This window comes from Camelus dromedarius, chromosome 21 (genome assembly GCF_036321535.1).
Source record: "Camelus dromedarius isolate mCamDro1 chromosome 21, mCamDro1.pat, whole genome shotgun sequence".
NCBI lineage: Eukaryota > Metazoa > Chordata > Mammalia > Artiodactyla > Camelidae > Camelus > Camelus dromedarius.
This window is the reverse complement of record NC_087456.1, coordinates 22,948,788-22,972,152: the sequence shown is the minus strand read 5'-3', so window position 1 is coordinate 22,972,152 and position 23,365 is coordinate 22,948,788. Positions and strand designations below refer to the sequence as shown.

General features: G+C 43.7%; 1 protein-coding gene across 4 annotated transcripts in view; it reads right to left on the bottom strand.

Moving 5' to 3' along the window:
* The window catches only part of SUSD4 (sushi domain containing 4), a 108,981-nt gene that overhangs the window by 39,409 nt on the left and 46,207 nt on the right, over window positions 1–23,365 (bottom strand). For all 4 annotated transcript variants that reach the window (XM_031438430.2, XM_031438432.2, XM_064477275.1 and 1 more), the window contains one exon: window positions 9,060–9,272. In XM_031438430.2, coding sequence (XP_031294290.2) covers window positions 9,060–9,272 — 213 coding nt within the window. The remainder of the gene's footprint in view (window positions 1–9,059; window positions 9,273–23,365) is intronic.

The following is a 23,365-nucleotide window of genomic DNA, read 5'->3' as shown; positions in this document are numbered from 1 at the left end:
TAAATGCTAGGTAAATAGTTGTCAGTGAGCAGCAAATTCAACTTTTGCTTTTTGAAACTTTTAGGATATTTTTGTGTGTGTGAGTATTTTCGATCTGAGGTTGGTTGAATCCTCAGTGGAATCCTGGTGGAACTTGTGGATACAGAGGGCCAACTGTCAGGAAACTAAGTAAACCCCCATATGTTTGGAAATTAAATATATCTTTCTAAATAATCCATGGGTCCAAAAAGAAATAACAATAAAAATAGAAAATACTTTGAAGTGAATAACAATGAAAATACTACATATTAAAATGTGTGCTCACAAATAAAACCATGGCTCTATATTTCCCTCTACTCATAAATACACATACTAGAAAGAGAGAAATATCTGAAAAGCAAGAATGTATACCTTGCAGTTGGTTAGGTCAAATTTGTTAATAATATTGTCCAAGCTTTCTATACCCACCAGGTTTTTTTTTCTGGATAGTGGTGTCATGGGTATTTGCTTTGTGATAATTCATTGGGCTGAATGGCTTTGTGTTATGTTTCTATATATATGTTGTATTTTAGGAATTTTAAAAGGTTAAGACAACAACAAAGTTAATCCAGAAAGAAAAGTAAGAAAACTCACTGGAAGAGTAGTGATCTTTCCCAACTAAACTGGGAGTTTCTGGGCCTGACAAGTAGAGAGAGCTTAGCAGAATTTGGGGGAATGAATGACTAAATAGCTTGGGGTGGCATGTAAATTTCCAAAAACATAAAACCTTAATTATTTTTCAGAAACCTTTTGGAAGGCAATTTGACCTCTTATGTAGATGCAGAAGTTGCTGGAGAAACTGGGTTCAGTTCAAAGAGTTTGGCCCTAGAAGACAAATCGACCTGATTTTTTGTTTTTCTCTTAATAAACAGTTTTAACTATTTTATTTAAAAAAAAAAACTTTAAGGTATTTTTTCCACCATCTGGAAAGTAGCTTTCAATTTCAACAAGGAAGTGGTTGCCAGAGTTGAGCTCACAGGAAAAATAAAAGAAGGCGGTTCAAATGCCATTCTCATGGGCTGATGACTTACAGAGGTTCTACCGTACATCTTGCTATTCGACTTGTGGAATGCCTATGGCAAGTATCACAAAGCGTGCTCTGAGGCCTGCCAGCATGAGAGTCTCCTGGAGGTGCCTGCTTAATTCAGATTCCCAGTGCATAGAAATCTCTAAAAGTAGGCCTTGAAACGAGCATCTTAACATGCCCTTCAGGCAGTTCCCATGAAGTTGAGAACCACTGCTTGATGGATATGCAAGGTGACTGACTAGGTTAAAGACAGTGGTCCAAATGCAGAAGCTGGCTCAGATTTAACAAGCCCCAGCCCATCCCTTAGCAGCTGTCAGACAAATGTAGTCAAGAACAGAATCTTATCTGAGCTGAGTAGCTGGGAGGCAGTTCTGTACCGGAGGCCTCTGGCTCTGCAGGCCCAGTGTGGGGTCTTGAGGAGATCTGCATTATAACAGGACTCTCAAGACGCAGGCTGGGGAGCCACGGTCAACTCCAAACTGCTCAAGACCGGCATCAGAGAAAATTAATTTCACCTGCCGTGAGTTTGGAAGGACACCCGTGGGGGTAGCCCTGCATTTTTCATAAGCAGCCAACCTAATTCTGGGTAGTTTCAGTTGCCAGCTTGTGAAAAACTGCTTTCTGGGGAATCTCCACGATCAGCTTGGTGTTCAAGGTTGCTAACAATCATTTTGTGACCTTTATACACGATCTGACAAGGATCTGTATGAGTGCAGATGTCTGCATTCGCCTAATAATTCTGTGACTTAAAGTAACTCCCTACCTCCAAGGCCCTGGTACTGGAAGGGGGAACCTCAGCATTCACCTGACACAGGAGATGACGGGGGACAGCCAGTAAAGGCTGCTACAATTTGGATTTTCCCTCTGCACTTACAGAGGGCTCAGCTGCACAGGCTTGTGAACCTTGTCTGGGGCGGTCCAGCTGTCATCTTGTAACAATGATAACTGATCATCTCTGTCATTTATCTGTGCTGCATCTGCCCCCGTTTGACCCAACCTTATTTCCTCTGGATCTTTTTTTCCCCTTTCAAGTCCTGATCACATTTAAGTTAAAGAAATCTTTTTCAGAACAAAAACCCAAACTCACGCTGAAGCCACAAGGGAGGGAGAGTAGAGAAGCAGTGACTTCTGTTACAAGAAGCATAAATAAGAAATGACAGTGGTCCTGGAGACAGGGAAAGGGAGCCCCTGCTCCTTCCCGGCTTACAAGATGGAAAATAAGAAGAGGGTATCGTAGGGGAAAACATGCAAATACTTGCCCTTGTGGGCACAGTCTGCTGTTTCTGATAACCCATGTCTAAGGCAACAAGAAAGAAATTTTAGATGACAGAAAATGCACATGAGAAAGAAAGGATCCTAAATAAAACATGTTTAAACGATCCATCTGTTTGGTGAGGTTTCTGGAGCTGGGAGACAACTCACCTTAACATAAGAGTAACCGTAAAAATGAAGCACAACTAGCCTGCCTTTGAAACACGCCTGCACCCCACAGTCTCACTGAATGAAGGAGTCACCTGCCATCTTTACCGCCAGCTTTAGCTCATGAGTCAAGTTGAATTTTTCAATTAAAAATTTATAATACAATAATAATACTTAAACGCACATTGCACTTTTCCTCCAGGAAACCCTAAGAACCATCTTTTAACATCAAATTACTCATCTCTTTCAGCAATCCTGGCGGTGTTTATGGGAGTCAAAATATTTTAGCAAGTACTTAAAAATAATGCTTGCCAAAAGAATAATTTTTTTCCCCTGTTGCACTCTGCAAGGAACTAGGGCAGAGAAGGGGTTCAACCTGGAGGCAGAGGAAGTTAGGGCAGGGACAGGGAAAGCTCTCCTGTGCTCTAGGTGACCTTTAGCCACAACGAAACAATGAGGGAGACTGAGACAAAAAGTGCAGGGGGCGGGGCAACTGAAATCCCCTGGGAGCTTTTAGCAATACCACGTTTAAGCTCCCACTGCCCAGAACAACTAAAATAGAATCTCTTAGAGAAAGTTCCAGGCACTGTTATTTCTAAAAGTTCCCCAGGTGATTCTGACATGCAGTCTGGGTTGCCCACCACCAGCATGGTAGAAAGTGCACTGAACTAGGAGTTGGGAGGTGAGTCCTAAGCCTGCTTTATTTGCCATGTGACTTGTGTAGGTCACTTAAATTCTACAGGTTTTAGCTTCTTTGTTTGTAAAATGACAGTACTCACATTCTATGATTCTAAGAATTAATGGGGGTTAGGAGAATAGCACAGTGGTAGAGCATGTGATTAGCATGCTTGAGGTCCTGGGTTCAATCCCCAGTATCACCTTAAAAAAATTAATGATCTCCCAAGACCTCTGTTTCACACTAGAGAAAACTGTATCCCCTTCCCCAAGGTAAAGCAGTATCAGACCACATCTCTGCATGAGTGGGTCTCAAACTCTTTTGTGTGTAAGAATCAGTTGGGAGTTTTTTAAAAATATGCAGAGTCCGTTACCTCCCTCCTAACATTCTAATGCAGGAGTTGTGAATATGCATTTTTAACAGGTGCTTGATGCAGGGGGTCCTGGGTTCACATGTTGGGAACCAGGGCTCACCTGCTTAAGCAAGATGCCTCCCCCATGGGGTGCGGGTCTGGGCCCACTGTGGTATGTGTCACTTGCTCCCCCCTCCCCCAGGGAAAAATGAGCTTTGGTCAGGTGACATGAGCATCCTGGAAAGCACACACTTGGATCTGGATCTCAACTCTGCCTCTGGGACACAGTGCTACCTGTGGCCTGTGGGAAATTCAGCCTCTCTGAACCTCCACTTTCCTGTCTGTAAAGTAAGGTAGTAGAGCCTACTTTTCAAGGTTGCTGTGGTGAAGAAGCTAACATAAGACAGGACACCATAAGCCTCCTAGAAAAGAACACAGGCAAAACAATCTCTGACGTACATTGTAGCAATGTTCTCCTAGGGCAGTCTACCCAGGCAATAGAAATAAAAGCAAAAATACACAAATGGGACCTAATTAAACTTACAAGCTTTTGCACAGCAAAGGAGACCACTGACAAAACAAAAAGACAACCAACAGACTGGGAGAAAATATTTGCAAATGATGTGACTCACAAGGGCTTAACTTCCAGAATATACAAACAGCTCATACAATTCAATAACAAATAACAAACAACCCAATCCAAAAATGGGCAGAGGATCTAAACAGACATTTCTCCAGTGAAGACACACAGATGGCCAATAGGCACAGGAAAAGAAGCTCAATGTCACTATTTATCAGAGAAATGCAAATCAAAACTTCAATGAGGTGTCACCCCACACTGGTCAGAATGGCCATCATTAAAAAGTCCACAAATGATAATTGCTGGAGAGGGTGTGGAGAAGACGGAGCCCTCCTACACTGTTGGTGGGAATGTAATTTGGTACAGCCACTATGGAAAACAGTATGGAGGTTCCTTAAGTAACTAAAAATAGAGTTACCATATATGATCCAGCAATCCTACTCCTGGGCATTAATCCAGAGAAAACTCTAATTTGAAAAGATACATGCACCCCAATGTTCATAGCAGCATTATTTACAATAGCCAAGACATGGAAGCAACCTAAATGTTCATCAACAGATGAATGGATAAGGAAGATGTGGTATATACAATGGACTACTACTCAGCCATGAAAAGGAATAAAATAATGCCATTTGCAGCAACATGGGTGGACCTAGAGATTATCATACTAAGTGAAGTAAGTCAGACAGGGAAAGACAAATATATGATATTGCTTATACGTGGAATCTAAAAAAAATGACACAAATGAACTTATTTACAAAAAGAGACTCACAGACACAGAATAGAAAACAAACATATCATTACCAAAGAAGGAAGAGGGGAGGGATAAATTGGGACTCTGGAATTAGCAGATACAAACTACTTTATACAGAATAGATAAACAAGATCCTACTATATAGCACAGGGGACTATATTCAATAACTTGTAATTACTTATAATGCAAAAGAATCTGAAAAAGAATATATATGTATAACTGAATCACTATGCTGCACACTGGAAACGAATACAACATTGTAAACCAACTATACTTCCATTAAAAATTACTTTAAATATTTTTTAAAAGCTAATACATATAAAGCATAGGTACCATACATATAATGGATGTCTCCTTAAAACACTACAGCCTTGCTGAGAAGTGAAAACAGAGGCAATGTGCAGACCAGGACCAGGTATGTTGTTGGGGGACAGGCAGGGTTCCCAACACCAAGGGAGACTCTGCTGATAGTGATGGGTGTGGGGCAGGTTCTGGATTGATGTCTAGGGATCTTTCTCCTTCAACTGCTGCCTCTCCAAATCCCCACCCATCTCTATCAGCAACCCGAGTGCAGAACTTGGGACATGCAACTCAATTCACAATGCTCTCTGGAAAACTCATTCCCAGCTGCTCGGATGCCATTCTTAATTGTGGGCAAAGCCATGATAAAACACGTACCAAGTCAATGAGAAGTATGGAAGGAAAGGATGCCACAAGCTTTCCTTGTGTATGTGATTTTAAATGGCTGGAGTCCCTGCATTTGGAACTCAAATGTCAGGAAAGGAAGTAAAAAGGAGGCCAGAAAAAAAATCAGCCCCTGGAGGAGCTCAGTGTGAGTGTTTGCTGGCAAAGGCCCACCTGAGGGATGCAAATCTGAACCAGGTCGCCTGTCCAAAGGGGGCCTCAGGTGAAGACAGAGGCAGGTGGGCTCCACCAACCCCACCGCCAAGTGCAGAAAGAAGACAGGCCTGGAAGCAGCCACAGGGAAGAGCTGCCCGTGTGCTGGGGCCTCTCTTGCCCACCTCCCGCATGAGAACTGCCTACTTAGACTTGCAGGTAATACATGGTAAGCATCTAGTGTAGGGAGCTGGTCATCACATGCCCCGTGGCTAGGTGTCATCTGTACCCACATCTCTGTCTTAGATGGAGGGACCTTCCGCACAGAAGCACTGAGAGGCCACATGAGGTTGCTCTGTAGGTGGTCAGGCAAAGCTCATGGGTTCCACCTTGACCTCTGGGGCTGCAGGTTGAACCAGACCATCCTGCAAGGGTTACGCTGGTCCTTCCCCCTGGTCCTTCTCAGAGTGAGGAAAGCCACCCCAAGGAGGGGGCTCTCCTTTCAGGGGCAGTGCTTTGGGGGTACATTACTGTGTGCTTTAAACAGTCCTTTTGTCTCCTACTTGGGCGTCCTGCTCCACTCCAGGTCAGAAGGAACTGACCAGCCAACCAGGGAGGGAGATTTCCTGCTCAACCAGTTCATTCTCTAACCACCGGTGCTCGGTGGTGGCTGGTACCTGTGCCCAGGGGACGTGGAGAATAAAAGGAAGGGAATCTGTGTGAATGCACAAGAAACTATTTGCCTTAATACCACCTTGCTTCTATAAAGCGCTTTACTGCTATAAAGCATTTTAATGCATGTGAACTAATTTTTTTTAAAACTGCATCTCAAGCAGAACTGGCTGACAGCGGGGAAGATTGGAAGGAGTCCAAGGAACAGTGACAAGACCTGGGCTAGAACAGATGTGTCCCCAAATTGCCATTTAAGTCTGGGAAGGTTCAACTTCTCTGAGACTCAGTTTCTCTATTGAGCCAACAAAAACTAAATTAGAATGAGGGCTTTCAACTGTCAATGGTGATGATGCCATTTGCTATAACAATGTGTTATTATGAAACTGATTACAGTAGGGCTTTTGTGATGCCAAGAAGAAAGTTAGACATAACCTTGTAGAGGAAACAATGCTGGCTTAGAACTAGCCACAGATCTGCTACTTATTCATCAGCTGTGTGACTTTGACAAAGCAAGTGAACTTCTCTGAGCCTGTTTCCAAATCAGGAAATGAGGACAAGAAGATTTGTCTGGTAGGGCGGTTGCTCGTGTTAAATGAGACAGTGAATCTGAATGCACTTTTAAACTCTAATGACCTATAAAAATATGATCATTTATTATTGTTACTACTATTACTGCCACACAAAAAATCCATTAGCCCTCCAAGAATTACCTGACAAGGGAAACAAATGAATTCAGCAGCCCTTACTAGTATAAATCCTAATCAGGGAGTAAAGGCCATTTACAGAATAGGGAAAAAAAAGTTAGCTTCTTGCCTGCTACATGACATCCATGGAATAGACTTGTAGGTGCTCCTTGCCCCTGTAAGTCACATACAGAAGACTTAGGACATTAACAATGATGATTTTCTCTACCATGAGGGCAAACAAAAGTAATCTCTTTATACAGGTCTTTCAAAGACCAACAAAATCACTATTAATATTAAAAATGATTACGCTATTATACTTAGAAAGGCAACAACCGCTCTTCCAAACTTTCTAAAACGGTGATTAGAGCGCAACGTTGTGACTGGAAATGAGGGGTCCTGGACCGTCCTTTGGAAGCACCTGGTCTTATTCTAGGTTGCTTAATAAAAGAGCTGGCTCTCCACTGCCCTCCCCATGTACACAGCAACACCCCGCACACTTGGGGTTAAGTGTTGAGAATTATGCACCCAGACCTGTAAAATAGAAGCCTCTACTCTAACGTGATTTTTCACTCCCTTTCTTGGAATGGCTGTGTATTATAGAGTAGTGTACAAAGTTGCAAAGAAGCTCATCTAAAAAGGGATAAACTTTTTTTTTTCCCCCAGGATGACAAAGTAACAGAGGGCCTTCATCTCTGGGCAATATTCAAGAAGCTTATTGGTTTTCTTTGTTCTCTTATGTTTTTGAGCTTGTCTGGGTCTTAAGCACTGGGTATATTAGACCATAGGTTTTAGCAGGGAAGTCTTTACACACAAACTAAATAAACTTTTAATTAACAGAATGTTATGGAAATCACAGCTTGCATGGACTGCATGTAAGAGGAAAAAATTAATTTACTTTTAAAAACCTTAACTCTTTATATTAATTTTTGCTTTTGAAAAAAAAAAATACCTTGAGAACAAAAGCAAAGATAGCAAGTACTTTAAGAGTAAAACAGCATCTTACCCATCCTTTATACTTTCCATAAGGAGGGGCGTAATAGATGGTTGAAAAATGTTTATCAAATTAAATTATTTGAAAGTTTCATAAAGAAGATATACACTAAATCAGAATAACAGTTTACAAAGCATTATTATAACAGCTCCTCCCCAAATAAAATCAATAATGATGTTAAGAGAAAGTGAAACTCACTTGTAATGAACTTGATGACATGTAAGTTCTGTGCCTCGTGGATATTTAAGGTTAGAATTAATTCTTGATTCATGCCTATTCCTACTTCAGCTTTGCTGATCATCAGAGATACATAATCAATAATTTGGCATTCCAATTAGTTAAACTTAGTGTATTCTTTTAAACTCTAAAAGTACTCCATAAAAATAGACAAGCAAAAAAAGTATATATATATTTATATTTATATAAAGTTGTTTCAACCAACAGACTTAGGGATAATTGCTAGAAGTAAATGAATATCTCATCACAACCAATAAATTCAGGGATAACTGCTGGAAATAAATGTCTACCTTGTCAATCTATCATTCCTTGCCACAGTTTTTTCTTTCCTTAAATGAATCATGTCTAACACAGAAAGATAAGTAGTAATTGATTTAATCCTCTGAGTAACATGCATCTTCGGCATCATTATATACAGTTTTTGCCCAATATATTTACTGCGTTTTTTATTGAGTAACGCAGAAATGAGTGCTGGGTTGGCAGCCCGATAATAAATAGCCCTAATGTCATCCGAGTTGCTCTCTTGCACTGACAAAAATGGCGATAAACTGGATTGAAATTGAGATAGAGAGGGAAGACGATTACTGCCGGATGCTGAGATGCACGTATTCCCCGCCCCGGCCGTCATTACGCACGCACGCTCTTCCATCAGCCTGCAGGGCTCGCCCGGAGGCAGAGCAGCTCCGGGTACCGGCCCCTCGGGCACACAGCCTCGGGGCCCTGCAGCCGTGGCCGGACAAGCTGACCACGTGAGCGGCTTCCGCGGGGTGGGGGAGGGGGAGGGGTGGGGAGGACCGGGGAGTACTTTACCTTCCTGCACACAGACGGGTTTATCACTCGGGACCCAACCTAGGGTTCCGTTCAGATGTTTCATACACAGTCTCTTTGTAGAGCCCTTCAGCTTGAATCCGTCTTGGCAGTGAAATCGGGTGACAGAGCTCTCAAAGAAAACCCCGCTGCTGGGCGTCCTGAAGCCATTCTCGGGGACGCCTGGGTCAGCGCACACCTGAAGGTCATCGAACCCTACATGGACAGAGAGAAGAAACGGTGCCTCTGAGTATATTTCTCAGATGCCGAGGGTCTTCCAAGGTAAATGGCAGGTGCTGTGTTCTTCCCGTTGGACCGCCCAACTACACCAACAAAAAAGCCAAGAAGATAAACATTCGTGTGCACATTTCACTCTGCTTTTTGCTCTTTGCTTAGATAAGGGCTCATTCGTGATTTCAGTTCCACAGCCAAATTTGTTCCTCAAGAAGGTCCTAGGAGAGGGGAGATGAGGAAAAGTAAGCAACAAAAGGAATACATAATGGCACATGTTGCTACCAAGATACAAAATGCTCAAGGGGGCTGAAGAGAGAGAAGTGGTCTGGAAAGGGGCAGATGGACTCCAAGCCCAGCCTTGAAGGATGGGTCTGATTTCAGGGGCAGAACCAGCCTTGGAGGGATGCACAGGGGAACGGCAAATAACATGGTTGGGCTGGGAGACAGGGGGCTGGGTTTGGGGACCAGCGAGTGGTCGTGAGAGCTACACAGGGTGTGTGGAAGAGGTGTGCAGGGAATTTTCCTAACCCCATCTTCACCATCACCCTGTCCCGGCATCTGCCAGGTCTGGTTCAAGTTTCTTCTCCTCCGGGAGCCCTTCCTTAACCCCACTCTCCCCAATCTATCCCCTCTTTGTTCCATCACTGTAGCGCAAACACAGCCCTATACTGAACTATGTGGAGAATGGCCACCTCTCATCGTGGCTTATGAGCCCCTCAAGGACAGGTTCTGAGAATTTTTCACTTTTGTATCCCATGGAATCTATCACGGTCCTGCATAGAAAGAGCCCCATAAATGTTTGATGAGTGAATAAACAGAATTGGAAAAGGGAGTGGGGGGTTCATCCTGGGGTGACCTCAGAAAGTCTGGCTAAGTGAGGAGGCCAGTGTGGAGTCATGGAACTGGGCGGCGGGTACCGGGAGGTCACAGGACAGCAGCTTAAGGGAGTAAGCTGGGCTTAATTGGGGCTCTTGGAGGATTTACCTGGTTTCCAGGTGATGACCAGATATTGAACTCTTAAGATATCTGATCTTCTCTAACATACTGGGCTTGCAAAACGTCGTCAGCTGGTAGGTGATGCCCCTACCCCAACTTCCATGTGCTCATGGAGGACTCACTCGCTGCCCTCCCCAGCTGGCCTAGTGACCCTGGACCTTCTTCCAGCACCGCTGTGCTGAAAGCCACATGGCACAGGACGCACCTCAGTCACAGGATGTCTGGAAGTAGTAACATGCTCTCTCTGTAGAGGTCATGAGGCTGTGGGCTGAGTAAAAAGCCAAGCAGGGAGGCAGGGAAGCGGACAGCATCCACATCTGGCTCGATGACATCTCCTTCTTTGGGAGAGGGTCTGACACTTATCAAACAGAAGATGCTTTGACAAAGGAGACACCATCCAGCCCTCCCAGCCACCCTCACATGAAGCTGCAGCTCTGCCATGCTGTTCATACTGAGCACCCTGACAGCGCAGGCTGTGTTCCAGCCCTGCAGAGGGGTGTCACCACCCGTCTGGGGAGGAGGGCAATAAAGTACTGTCAAGGCATTAAGTGATGGCTTCATGTTCTTATTTCAAAAGAAAGAATTGTAGATTGTCAAGTGCGTCCTGAGTGATGAAGGTCAACGATTTCCTTCTGAGTCTGGCTGTCTCAGGGTGGGTCCTTTAAAGGTATATCCATTATGGCACTGAGGTGGCAACTAGCAGCAATGGAATTCGTGATTCCATCCCTGCCTAGAAAGCGTAGGAGCATAAACACACAGAAACCTGAGTGGTCTGGGCATTTTCTGGCAGTCTGTGGGTGAAAGTCTTTCTCACACTCACGCTGTTAAGTCTAATAGAGCCTGTCTCTGCTCTGACAGCCTCGGGCAGGGCACGCATTATCCGGCAGTGGGTGGCCACAGAAGGGTAAGTCGAGTACTGCCACAGAGGAGGGATGGGCTTCTGGAAGACCTCGGGCTGAATCCTCACCAGCCAGCCAGAGGGAGAGAGGGCACCATGGGGCGAGGTGGGAAGGCATGGATGGAGGTGGGAAGCAGCTGAGCACATTTTAGGAAAAAGGTGGTCCTGCCGGGCTGGGGGCAGGGTAACTGCCATACGTGGAGCCCTGGGGGATGGAGGGAGGGCGAGAGATGGCCACAGACCTTGATGGTTTTACATGTGAGCTGAGGGCCTGGGCTTGAGGAGGAGGTGAGGGGTGGGGGTGGTGGCAAGTTCTGAGAGCTCTGAACAAAGACAGGATTGAGATCTGATCTGCATTTGTGAACGATCTTTCTTGTACCCAAGCGGAGGACTGACTGGTACAGACCAAGCAGGGGGCAGGAAGCTCATCAGAAGTGCCTCCCAGGCCACCAGCTGCACTTCAGGAACATGGGGGCAGCTTTGTAAAAGGACAGACCACTGATCCGGGCTCTCTCTGGCTGGGGTGGGGCCAAGAAGCCTTGGGTTTTAGAAAGCTCTCCCAGTGACTTAGGCGGCCAGTCTCGCACCTGCCCAGACCAGCACCTGAGCACTGTGGGATTTCAAGGCTCATGCCATAACCGGGTGGGAAATGAGGAGTCGGAACCAAGGTGGAGGCAATGGAATAGAGAGGGCCACGAGAGATAGGAAGGACACCAGTGAACTTATTTACAAAACAGAAACAAACTCACAGTCATAGAAAACAAACTTATGGTTACCAAAGGGGAAAGCAGGGGGTGCATATAAATTAGAAGCTTGGGATTGGCAGATACAAGCTACTATATATAAAATAGATAAACAATAAAGTCCTATTGTATAGCACATATAACTACATCCAATAGCTCGTAATAACCTATAATGAAAAAGAATATATATATATATATATATAGCTGAATCACTATGCTGAACACCAGAAACTAACACAACATTGTAAATCAACTACTATACAATAATAATAATAATAATAATAATAATAATAATAATAATAATAATAATAGTAATAATAACCCTATGGAGGAGGGGTTTAAGGGGATGAATTAAAAGAGGGGCATCTAGGATAATTCCCAAGTTCTGATGCTGATGACGGAGTAGATGGTGGGGCCGTGCACTCAGACTACGGGACAAGGTGGAGAGAACAATGATGTGTCAGGTGCGGGACCATGAGCCTGAGTTCTTGGCGGACACCCAGGCAGAGATGGCTGGCGATCAGCTGGAGGGTGAGTCCGAAGCTCTGTAGCGCCCTGAGCTGGGCGTCTGCACATGGTGGCTGCTGCAGGCACAGGTGGGTACAAGCACAGAGTGAGGGGAGCAGCAGCCGAGGCACCCACAAAGGACACTGGGGATACACGGCCATGGAGAAGGAAGCCTGACTGGGTCACAGAAGCAAGGCAAAGCGTTTCAGGAAAGAAGGAATGGGCGGTGGTGTCTGATGCCACCCACAGGTCAGCTAAGCAAAGGTCTGAGAAGAAGGCTGAAGACAAGAGCACTGGGGCCACTGCTCAGGCAGCTTCAGAGACAGGAAGAAACTGTCTCTGGGGGAGGAAGCCTGCCAGCTGATGTCTGAAGTGGGCGGGTGACAGTAAGTATGGGTTTCTCTTTCCAGACGCTTAATGTGAACAGAAGAACATAGGGTGGTAGTTATCCCTGGATTAGGGTCAAGGGAGAGGTTTATTGCTGTCGCAATAAAATTTTAAGATGAAAGAGAATTCAATATGTCTCTACACAGCAGGGAGAAAGAAAGGTTGCAGATAGGGTGGGAGCAAAGGAGAGGCAGGAGGGAGATAAGTTTCCCAGGTCTGGATGGGGGCAGGGAGGGGACCCGAACCCTGGAGGAGGGACCTGCCCCCTACTAAGGCAGGATGGGGAGTTATGCTGGAACCTCCACTGAGGGAAGGATGTGCCTCATAATGTGCTCATCCTACAGGACTCAGCTTAAACAGCACCTCCCCCTGGAAGCCTTCCTTCCCCCTTCAGAGTCAGAACCGGAAGCCTCTCTTCACATCTAGGCACCCTGGGCTGACCTCTCTTAGCGTGCCCCCAACCCTGTCGATGCTGGTCTATTTAGCTGTCTCTATCACTGGGCTGTGAACTCCCAGAGCGGGTGACCACGTCTAATTCTTCAGCTCCGGCACTTAGGATGGTGTACAGTGAGTGTGGGCATTCCACAAGTGCTGCCAATGAAGGATTGTTGGATGGATGGATGATGGATGGATGAAGCCACATACTCTGCTGGACTCATCAGGCAAATGCCCCTACCCCATCCCACCGAACAGTAACACCCATCACTTTGATAGTCCCGGAAGCTTATGTATTCCACAGACAAGGGAGGTGGAATACATGCTTTTCCCCAGCACAGACACACAGTCTTCTAACACCCTCTCACCTTCCTATTTTCTGCCAGCCCAAACAGACTGCATTCTTTGGAAGTTTACAACCTTCTTCCAGTCCACATCCTCAAACACCTCAGCCCTCCTCCTCCCTCTCCACTGTAGGGTCCAAGATAGGTTTATGCTAATGATTTGGCTAAGATACCTGTGCCTCTCCCACCCACCACACACACATTTCTTAGCCAGTCACCGCCTGCTAACAAATGAGCCAAGTTGATCAGTCCCAGGCACTGATCCCTCAGCTTGTCACACCTCCCTGCCCCGAGCCACAGAGCTGTTCTCTCTCAGAGAAGGACAGAGCATTCAAGAGAGAGCTGAAGATGCTGCCCTGAATCCACCAGAAAAATGACTCCTGCTGTAATAAATAAGTAAATGATGAGAGCGTCATGGAAATTATGATGGGAGAGCAGCAGAACTTCCTAGTGAATCCAATTCTGTACTCTTTCTTTCCGTACTCCCTCCTTTTCAGAAGAGCATTCCCGTCCGCTTTCTCTCCTTTCCCGTAAAACAGCTAGCCTCTGGCTCTGTTTCTGTGCCTGGGACAGTGCTGATGATCAGGACGCTATGGCCGTGGGAGCCAGCTGTTGGCACCGGCGAGGGAAATAAGAACATGCAGTAAAAAGAGAGCAATCAGAAGATGGGATGGTATAAGAAGAAAATATTCTTCATTTTGGACAACTAATCCCATTGAGCGAGATAATAATTTTCTAGGGCTTGCCACTGCTTCAGACTCCACTTTTCAAATGACCCCCTAGTGGATCAGTTCCCAGCTGGGGTCATTTTTCTGTGGCGCTGTTCTCTTAATGTCTCTCTGTACTGTCGATGATCAGTGCCATCAGATGATACATCCATCAAGGGGGCGGCGGCTTTAGGTGTCAGGAAGAGGAGTGGGAAATAATGCCTGTGAGCCCGCTTGAATAATCTTATCCTAGGAACCATAGTCCTGAGGTCCCAATCAGTTTTCCTCCTAGTCTTCACATTCTGCGTATGCTTTTGAGCTGAGTTGCCGTATCATGGAGAAAGAGTTCACAGAATGATTTCTAATATATTTATCTGTGGGGGGCGGGGGTGGGGGCAAAGAGGGAGGAAAAGAGAACATTTGAATAGGTCCTCAGAAGCAGCACCGCCCAGCAGTTCTTCCTCAGTTCAATTCAGCGTGCAACACATATATGAGAGACAGTCTCTATGCTGGTTCATTTTTAAGTGTCCACTTGACTAGGCCATGGGATGCCCAGATATTCAGCCAAAACATTTACTCTGGGAGTGTCTGGAAGGATGTTTCTGGATAAGATTAACATCTGAGTGGGTAGACTGAGTAAAGCAGATTGCCCTCCCTTGCATGGGTGAGCATCACCTAATCTGTTGATGGCCTGAATATAACTGGGAGAGTCAAGCGAATTCTTGCTCTCTCCTGATTGTCTTCAAGCTGGCACAGCAGTCTTCTCCTGCCTTCAGACTCAGACTGAGGCTGGAATTTACACCATCAGCTTTCCTGGTTCTCAGGGCTTTGGACTCAGACTAGAAATACATCTGTGGCTCTCCTGGGTCCCCAGGCTGCCAACTGCAGACCTTGGACTTCTCAGCCTCCATCCTTATTGTGGGTGCATGTGATGTATCTCCTATGGGTTCTGTGTTCTCCGGAGAACCCAGACTAATGAGTTTTCCTAAAGGTATACAGGCACTTTTAAATGTGAGTGATGTGAATGTTGACTGCCCCCACACTCCAGAGGATGCTGTTTCTCTCTGGACCCCCAAGTTCAGGTGAGCAGCCTGTTGAGGGGGTGGAGGGAGTAGGGGGGGTAGCACCTGAGCCCTGGGATCTCAACAGCCTGGTGCAGAGTCCTAGCCTGAGGTCCCCTCTGGTGCTTGCTCAGCCTGTGTCATATTCTAAGTCCTAGCATCGCTGTTGCTGGTGCTGTTTGTGACCCCAGGAACAAGTCAAGGGTGGAGCTGTAATTTGGACTCATTCTCAGTGGGGTCGAGAGTGTCCTCGTCTTCACATACAAAGAAACGCATCAACCCTCAGTCTCATTATGAGGTCTTGACACTTCTGGCTTGGTTACTTCTGAGTCTGCTAAAACCTACCAGACAGTTTTACTGTGGGCAACATAAGAAGTCTTTGAAAAGAATCATAAAAATGAAAGAGGTGTGAAAAGCAATCTTTTTGGCTTATTATAACTGAAAAGTCATATCCTAGAAAGGAAGGGTGTATCAAATGTAGCCAAATCAATTTAGAACTAGGGCTGGGTTTCCATTTCTCTGTAAACTGCTATATGAGTCTTTGGGGGAAGAAACAGGATATAGATGCAAAAATTGATTTTTTATGCATTTACTTAGTGAGAAGGTGCTGGGGCTACTGGGAAAAGGGCATCCCTGCTAAAAGTTTAAACAGACATGTCTGGAAAGTTTAACTAGAATCAAAAGCAACCCCTAGGCCTCACCCCCCACCTCTCCCCACAGCACTCACTGTCAGTCTCACACAGTTGGCACTGCAATCACCTTAGAGGTCTCTTGGTCTCCCAGAGGAGGACGCCAAGGCCTGCAGACGCCAGGCGTGCATCCAGTCACTCTGATGGCTACTCACAGAGCTGGAACCAAAGCTTGGGCCTCTGACTCACAGCCCAGTGCTCCTGCCACTTGCGATCTTGTCCCCACTTAGCCTTTTCCTGTCATATTTCATGCTTGTGAATGACTCAAATCTTCACAACATCATAAACTCTTTGAGGGAAAGAATATTCGTGTTTTTGAGTCCCATATCTGCTAAAACAGGACTAAGCCAGCAGCAATGGGGAAATGTTTAATGATTTGATAGGAAACATTCCTCATGGATCCCCCAACGCTGATACCTCCCAGTGCACAGTCGCAACATGAATGGGCTGGGGAGCCTTTTTTTGTCCCCTCAAGTAGCCAAGAATCCAGGCAGTCAGCCATCGGACATCCATTGACCATTTCGGGAGCAAGGTAGAACATTTCTGGTGATGAAAGATGCTCTTGAGGAGATCACAACCTAACCTCAGATATCAGTTTCATGAAATTGAATTAGTCCTAGAGAGTGGAGTGCATATTGCTTTCAACGGCGAAAGGATAAAGGGAGAAGGATGCCGTAAGCTTGAGAAAGTCCCTCTTGACCACGAAGGGCTTTCCCCACTGGATGTGAGCCTTCCAATTCCAGCATCCTTGGGCTGAAATCTGTCTTTTTCCCCACCATCAGCCATGCCAACAAAGTTTCTTTTTAAAACACCAAACTAGTAAAATGTCACTATGCTTCAATCAGCCTTTATACCAAGAAGAGAACCTTCTGTCTCATTAGAGGAGAATCTTCAAAAAGCCATTCCAATTTTTAAAGATTCTGAAAATTTCATCACTGAGCTTGCTGCATTACAAGCACAAACTAAAATGCACTGGGAAGGTCCTGAGGACCTGTGATGAGGGGCCCCTTTGACCACCTCCTTACTGCAAACACACACCTCACCTTGACCTTCCCCACCACCTCAAAAATCTCTTGCTCTTAGAACTACTTTAACTTATTTTTGTTAATGAACACATGTATTGATGGCCTGTCTTATTCCATGTGAGCTGGTGTTGTATCTGCAACAAGGCATCAGCAACAAAAAGAAGAGGGTGGGAGAGGCAATAGTAAAGAAATCATATTAGGCAAAACCTATTCAGCAAATAAATCAGTTCTCTAATGCCAATATTTTAAAACACAATGCTCCTGGCTGTTGGTGGCCTGGTAACACAGGACTATCTGATGTGCCAGAAGTTTCTGGCCACCTTGCAGCCAACCACACGTTTGGGATGGTCCGTGCTCTGCCCACCCACCCATAAGGCCTCCAGAATTGGTTCAAGTTAATGTCGAGCTCCAGGGTTCCTCTGAGCCTGAGATTCTAGAGAAGTTCTACATCTCCTGGAGGTCTGTCCTGAGAAGAGGTCAGGCACAGACATTCAGAGCATCCTCCTCCCCAGTGATAGACAGCTTAAGGGCTGCCAAACATCTTCTAGGAAATGCTAGAAGGACTGAGTAAACTGGGCCCCAAGGATGCTAGAGTGCCTCAACTCTCATGGAGACGGAGGAGGAGGTAAGCCCCTTCCAAAGGAACCCACCTCTAAAAGAAAAGCCAGAATGGGCCACGGGAGATCCTCACTGGAATAAGAGGAGGTTCTAGAGTCAGAATGTGGTAGAAACAGCAATTTTACAATTTACCGTTGTTAAAATGATCATTAAAACCAATGAGAAAATGTAATTTGCTTTAGAGATTCACCTGTAACCCACATCCCCCCACATCATTAGTATTTCTTGACCTTCTCTATTCCAGTCAAAATAATCTCCATGTGTGAAAAAATAGAGTTGGGGGAAGGAAAACGATCGTCTGTGTCTACTATGTTCACCCGGTCCACAGTGTGGGGCACTGGGGGGAAGGAGCTGACTGGCACTCACTCAACAGATGATGTGAGCTGGGCTGCCCTGTAGAGCCAGCTTGCATCTTGGACCTTGAGTTGTTGATCTGCAAGCTGTGGCCTTATAACAGGTCACAAAATCAATTTTAAGGATCACAAGCAGCACTTTTTAGAAATGAAATAGAAAGGAAAAGTCAGAGGGCATCCTTCACAGTAAGGGTGAGTACTGTTTTGTGTGGTTTTATTAGTTCTACTTGTGCACACATGCTGGTCCGCGATGTAAAATATATTTCTTTCAGTGGTTCACAGTCCAAAAGGTTTGAAAAGCACTGCTTTAAAGATACTCCACCTTGTCATTCTATGTGCGAACATAAATTTACTTCCAGTAACGTAGTGGGTGCTTCAGGGCTCAGGTTCTGGAGTGAGACTGTGTGCTTGGAAATCTGGACTCTGCCAACTCCTAGCTGTGTAACCTTGGGTAAGTTACTTGACCTCTCTGTGTCTTAGGTTTGTTTATACAGAAAATGGGTATTATAAGGATAGTGCCTACTTCAAAGGTATTGTGAAATTCAAATGAGATGTAAATATGCGTAAAGCAATAGCTAGCAAGTGGTAAAGTGTACAGTAAATATATGTAAACTGATATGTTATTATATTCAACCAGCTCCTTCAAGAACAAAAGCATATAGCTTCATAAAGAGGCAATCTCCAAATTTCCTAGCACCACCTTAATTTCCAAAAATATTTAAGCTTATCTTTTTTTCCTAACTTGCCCTAGAATTAAGTGTCTTTGAAAATGACTGCTGATCACAGGAGCAACAACAAATACTTCCAGACTCCTTCTCTTGGCCAAACGGTGAAGTCATAGAACAGTTAAAACAGTCAATGGAAACACAGAAACCTCCAGAGAATTGAAGTCTGATTTCTTTAAATCAAGAGGCAAGCTTGGAGGGGAAATCTGTAGATTTCCAGTAGATTTCCCTCAGTGCACTGACTGCTCTGGCCTTTGTTCTAAAGACAGCAGCCCAGCCTGTTCCTGGAGGAAACCTCTCCAGGACTCTCTTCGGGTGAGTGATCAAGCTCTAAAGCACCCCCTGATTCGGGCACAAGGATGTGAACATTCCTGGCCACCAAAGAGTCAAACCAAAACCAAACAGAAAATACCAAGGATTCTAAGATTTATGGAGAAAGAGATCAGAGCAAAAGAACAGAAGGACAAATTTTCCAATAAGAGACAACACAGAAAATTCAACAAAGGAAATCGAAGGTTTCTAAATTAATTTTGTTTGTGAACTTAGTGCTGTATCATTCCATAATTCAGGGCATTATCACTCTGCCTATTTAAGAGGTATATGGGGAAAAAGCAGGAAGCTGATTACTGGTACCATTTATTTATTAGGCTAAACAGATTTTTCACTGCAAAAGCAGTATCCCTGGGGAAATAGAGCAAAGAAACACCAGAAAGCAAGTCCAGGCTAGTTACTACAGTAATGTTTCTGCCATACCAATAGCAGGACATACTACTTCTTACACCAAATTTATACTAACAAGATACTATTTAAATCTAGGTTTTTGGAGACACAACAGTGAGTTGGAAGATACAGGATTTATCAAGGTGGTTTGAAAACTCAGTATTCTGGATTCCACGACTTAGAATCTACGTTGAATACTGCACACACAGTTATAAACACAATAGCAACTCGGAATATTTGGATGGTAGTCAAGTTAGGTAACATTTCCCTAGAAAGAGTGAGAATGTTTTAATGTTTTAAGAAATACCCAGAGATGAATATAAAGTCTGCTATGTCTGAGCAAGTAAATGTAGCAAAAATAAGTCTTAATGGCATAATTTCGACTTGATTAAAATGGATAAAGACCACAGATGTGGAAGTCATAGCACTCCCCATTTGATGCCAGAACTGATATTTTTCCCCTCTTGATTTAATTCGCTTTGATTAGCCAATTATTCCAAAATCCTTTCACTCCGCTTCAGCTCCAATAAAACTGATAACAATGCTAATTCATAATGTGATTTCACTCCAGTCTCCTGATACTGCTCTATAAAAGCATGCCCAGCAACATAATAAAATTATTCCAGATTGTGATATTATAACTGGGGAAAACAGAATCAACCTTTATCTCTTTGAAATACAGCAAGCACAGAAAACCGTTCATCAGAAAAAGCTCAGGATGTCTTCCATCAACAGGGAAGAAGAATGGAAGATGGCAGCACGGAAATGGCCCAATATCAACTTTAGGATTATCTGTTGACAAACATTTGAAGAAGTCATGGATAAATTTTTTAAACTGATAAGTTAAAAATGTGGCTCTTTCCTAAACCATAAGTAAAACAAAACGACAACCTACAGAATGGGAGAAAATTTTTGCAAGTGAAACCGACACAGGCTTGATCTCCAAAATACATAAGCAGCTCATAAGACTTAATAAAAACAACACAAACAACCCAATCCAAAAGTGGGCAAAAGACCTAAACAAGCAATTCTCCAAGGAAGAAATACAAATGATCAATAGGCACATGAAAAAATGCTCAATATCACTAATTATCAGAGAAATGCAAATCAAAACTACAATGAGGTATCACCTCACACCAGTCAGAATGGCCATCATTCAAAAGTCCACAAATGACAAATGCTGGAGAGGTTGTGGAGAAAAGGGAACCCTCCTACACTGCTGGTGGGAAGGCAGTTTGGTGCAGCCACTGTGGGAAACAGTATGGAGATTCCTCAAAAGACTAGGAATAGACTTACCATATGACCCAGGAATCCCGCTCCTGGGCATATATCCAGAAGGAACCCAACTTCAAAATGACACCTGCACCCCAATGTTCATAGCAGCACTATTTACAATAGCCAAGACATGGAAACAGACTAAATGTCCATCAACAGATGACTAAATAAAGAAGATGTGGTATATGTATACAATGGAATACTATTCAGCCATAAAAACCTACAACATAACACCAGCAGCAACATGGATGCTCCTGGAGAATGTCATTCTAAGTGAAGTAAGCCAGAAAGAGAAAGAAAAATACCATATGAGATCACTCATATGTGGAATCTAAAAAAAAAAAAAAAAAAAAAAAACAGAAACAGACTCATAGACATAGAATACAAACTTGTGGTTGCCAAGGGGGCGGGAGGTGGGAAGGGAGGGACTGGGATTTCAAAATGTAGAATAGGTAAACAAGATTGTACTGCATAGCATAGGGAAATATATACAAGATCTTGTGGTAGCTCACAGCGAAAAAAAATGTGACAATGAATATACGTATGTTCATGTATAACTGAAAAATTGTGCTCTACACTGGAATTTGACACAACATTGTAAAATGACTATAACTCAATTAAAAAATGTTAAAAAAAAAAAACAGATTTATACCCACACACACAAAAAAATGTGGCTCTTTCCTAAAGCAAATTCTTATTGAGTATAATGAGGTTACCTGCCTCGCCAGCTCTGTGACCCTGGACAGGCAACTCAGTCTTCCTGAGTTTTAACATCTTATCACTGATGAGGCCACTGGATGACTTATCAGATCTCTTCTACTTCTAAATTCCATGATTTCTAGTCTCTTTTTGATAAAAATTGGTAGGGAACTCCCAAAGCACAAGCACTCAGACTGAAGCGGCCAAGAAGACAACTCATGGTTGGTTAAAAAAAAAAATTTTTTTTTTCCTAGAACAAATTTTCAAAATGCCTGTGGTTACTTTTTTTTTTTTTTAATCAAATTTCCTTCTTTTCTGTGATCAACAGCTCTGGAGCAATATCAAAACTGTTTTCCACAAGGAGAGAACTTTACAGTTTGCGAAGTATTTTACATATATGATCTCATTTCAGTCACATACCAACACGATGAGATCAAGATTACAGCGGGATAAGATTCATTTTCCCAGTCACTATATGAAAATCCAGCTGTTGACAGTACTAACTTTGAAACAGTCTTTTCAGAAGCACTGCATACTCCCTCCGCCTCAGTGGTTCAGTCACAGAGTAGAGCCCAGATCATCTGGGAGGTTTCTAATCTTTATTTACATCCTCACTGGAACTTTTTCAGCATTTTAGGGAGGAAGAGCCAGATTCTAAGTGAAAAAGAAGCTGAAAAAAGAAGCTGCTGGCTGAGTGAGGACAGGATAGTGCAAGAAGGCTGTCTTCTTTTACCACCAAGACGATCTTCTGTCCTACTAACAGGTAAACCTCAGTACATACAAGTAACACAAGAGATTAGGGCTCTGTTTTTTGTTTTTTGTTTTTCCTTTGTTTTTAAAATGATTAGCTAAAGGAAAATCTTACTTCCATCACCTGTATAAAGTAAAAAACTTGCCCAGATGTTCGGTAATCACTGTCCCTGTTCTCTCCCCCCTGAGAATCAGCTGTCTTCTCGTTGTCCCTCGTTGTTGGGATTTGTGCCAGCAGATCCTATATCTGAATGGGTCAGGATCAGGTATTTAAATAGTAATGGATATTAAATACAAAATTTGATCACCGATCTCCCTTACAAGGTTACTCACGTCAAATGGGATCCTTATCAAAATATTCTGAAAACCACAAAACTATATGGAAACAGAACTTTTCAGCAATACAGAAATTACAGAATGTTCTTGCTGGAAGCGATCTTAGAAGTCACCTAAATAATTTCCCCCTCATTTTACAGCTGAGAAATTTGGGACCAAAAAGTTTAAATAACTGTGCAAACTCACCACATGAGAGAATAGAACACAGGATCCAGGTGTCTGATCCAGGCTTCTTCCTACCTGGAGGGCAGGAAGCAACCCTCAAAGGGAGATCCACTACACTGCTCCCTGCTGGAATGGGCATCTTTTTAAACAATTTTTATTGAAGTTTAGTTGATTTACAATGTTAGTTTCAAGCGTACAGCAAAGTGATTCAGTTATACATATACATACACATATTTATTTTCAGATTCTTTTCCATTATGTGTTATTACAAGAAATTGAATATAATGCCCTGTGCTATACAGTAGGTCCTTGTTGTTTATCTATTTTATATTCAGTAACGTGTGTCTGTTAATCCCTAACCCCTAATTTATACCTCCCACCCTTTCCCCTTTGGTAACTATAGCTTATTTTCTATGTCTGTGAGTCTGTTTTCAGTTTGTAAATAGAATTTATATCATTTTTTTTTAGAGTCCACATACAAGTGATATCATATGATATTTGTCTTTCTCTGTCTGACTTCTCTCAATATGATAATCTCTAGATCCATCCATACTGCTGCAAATGACATTATTTCATTCCTTCTTATGGCTGAGCAATATGGAATGGGCATCTTGAAATAATGATACCTATACCTCAGACCAC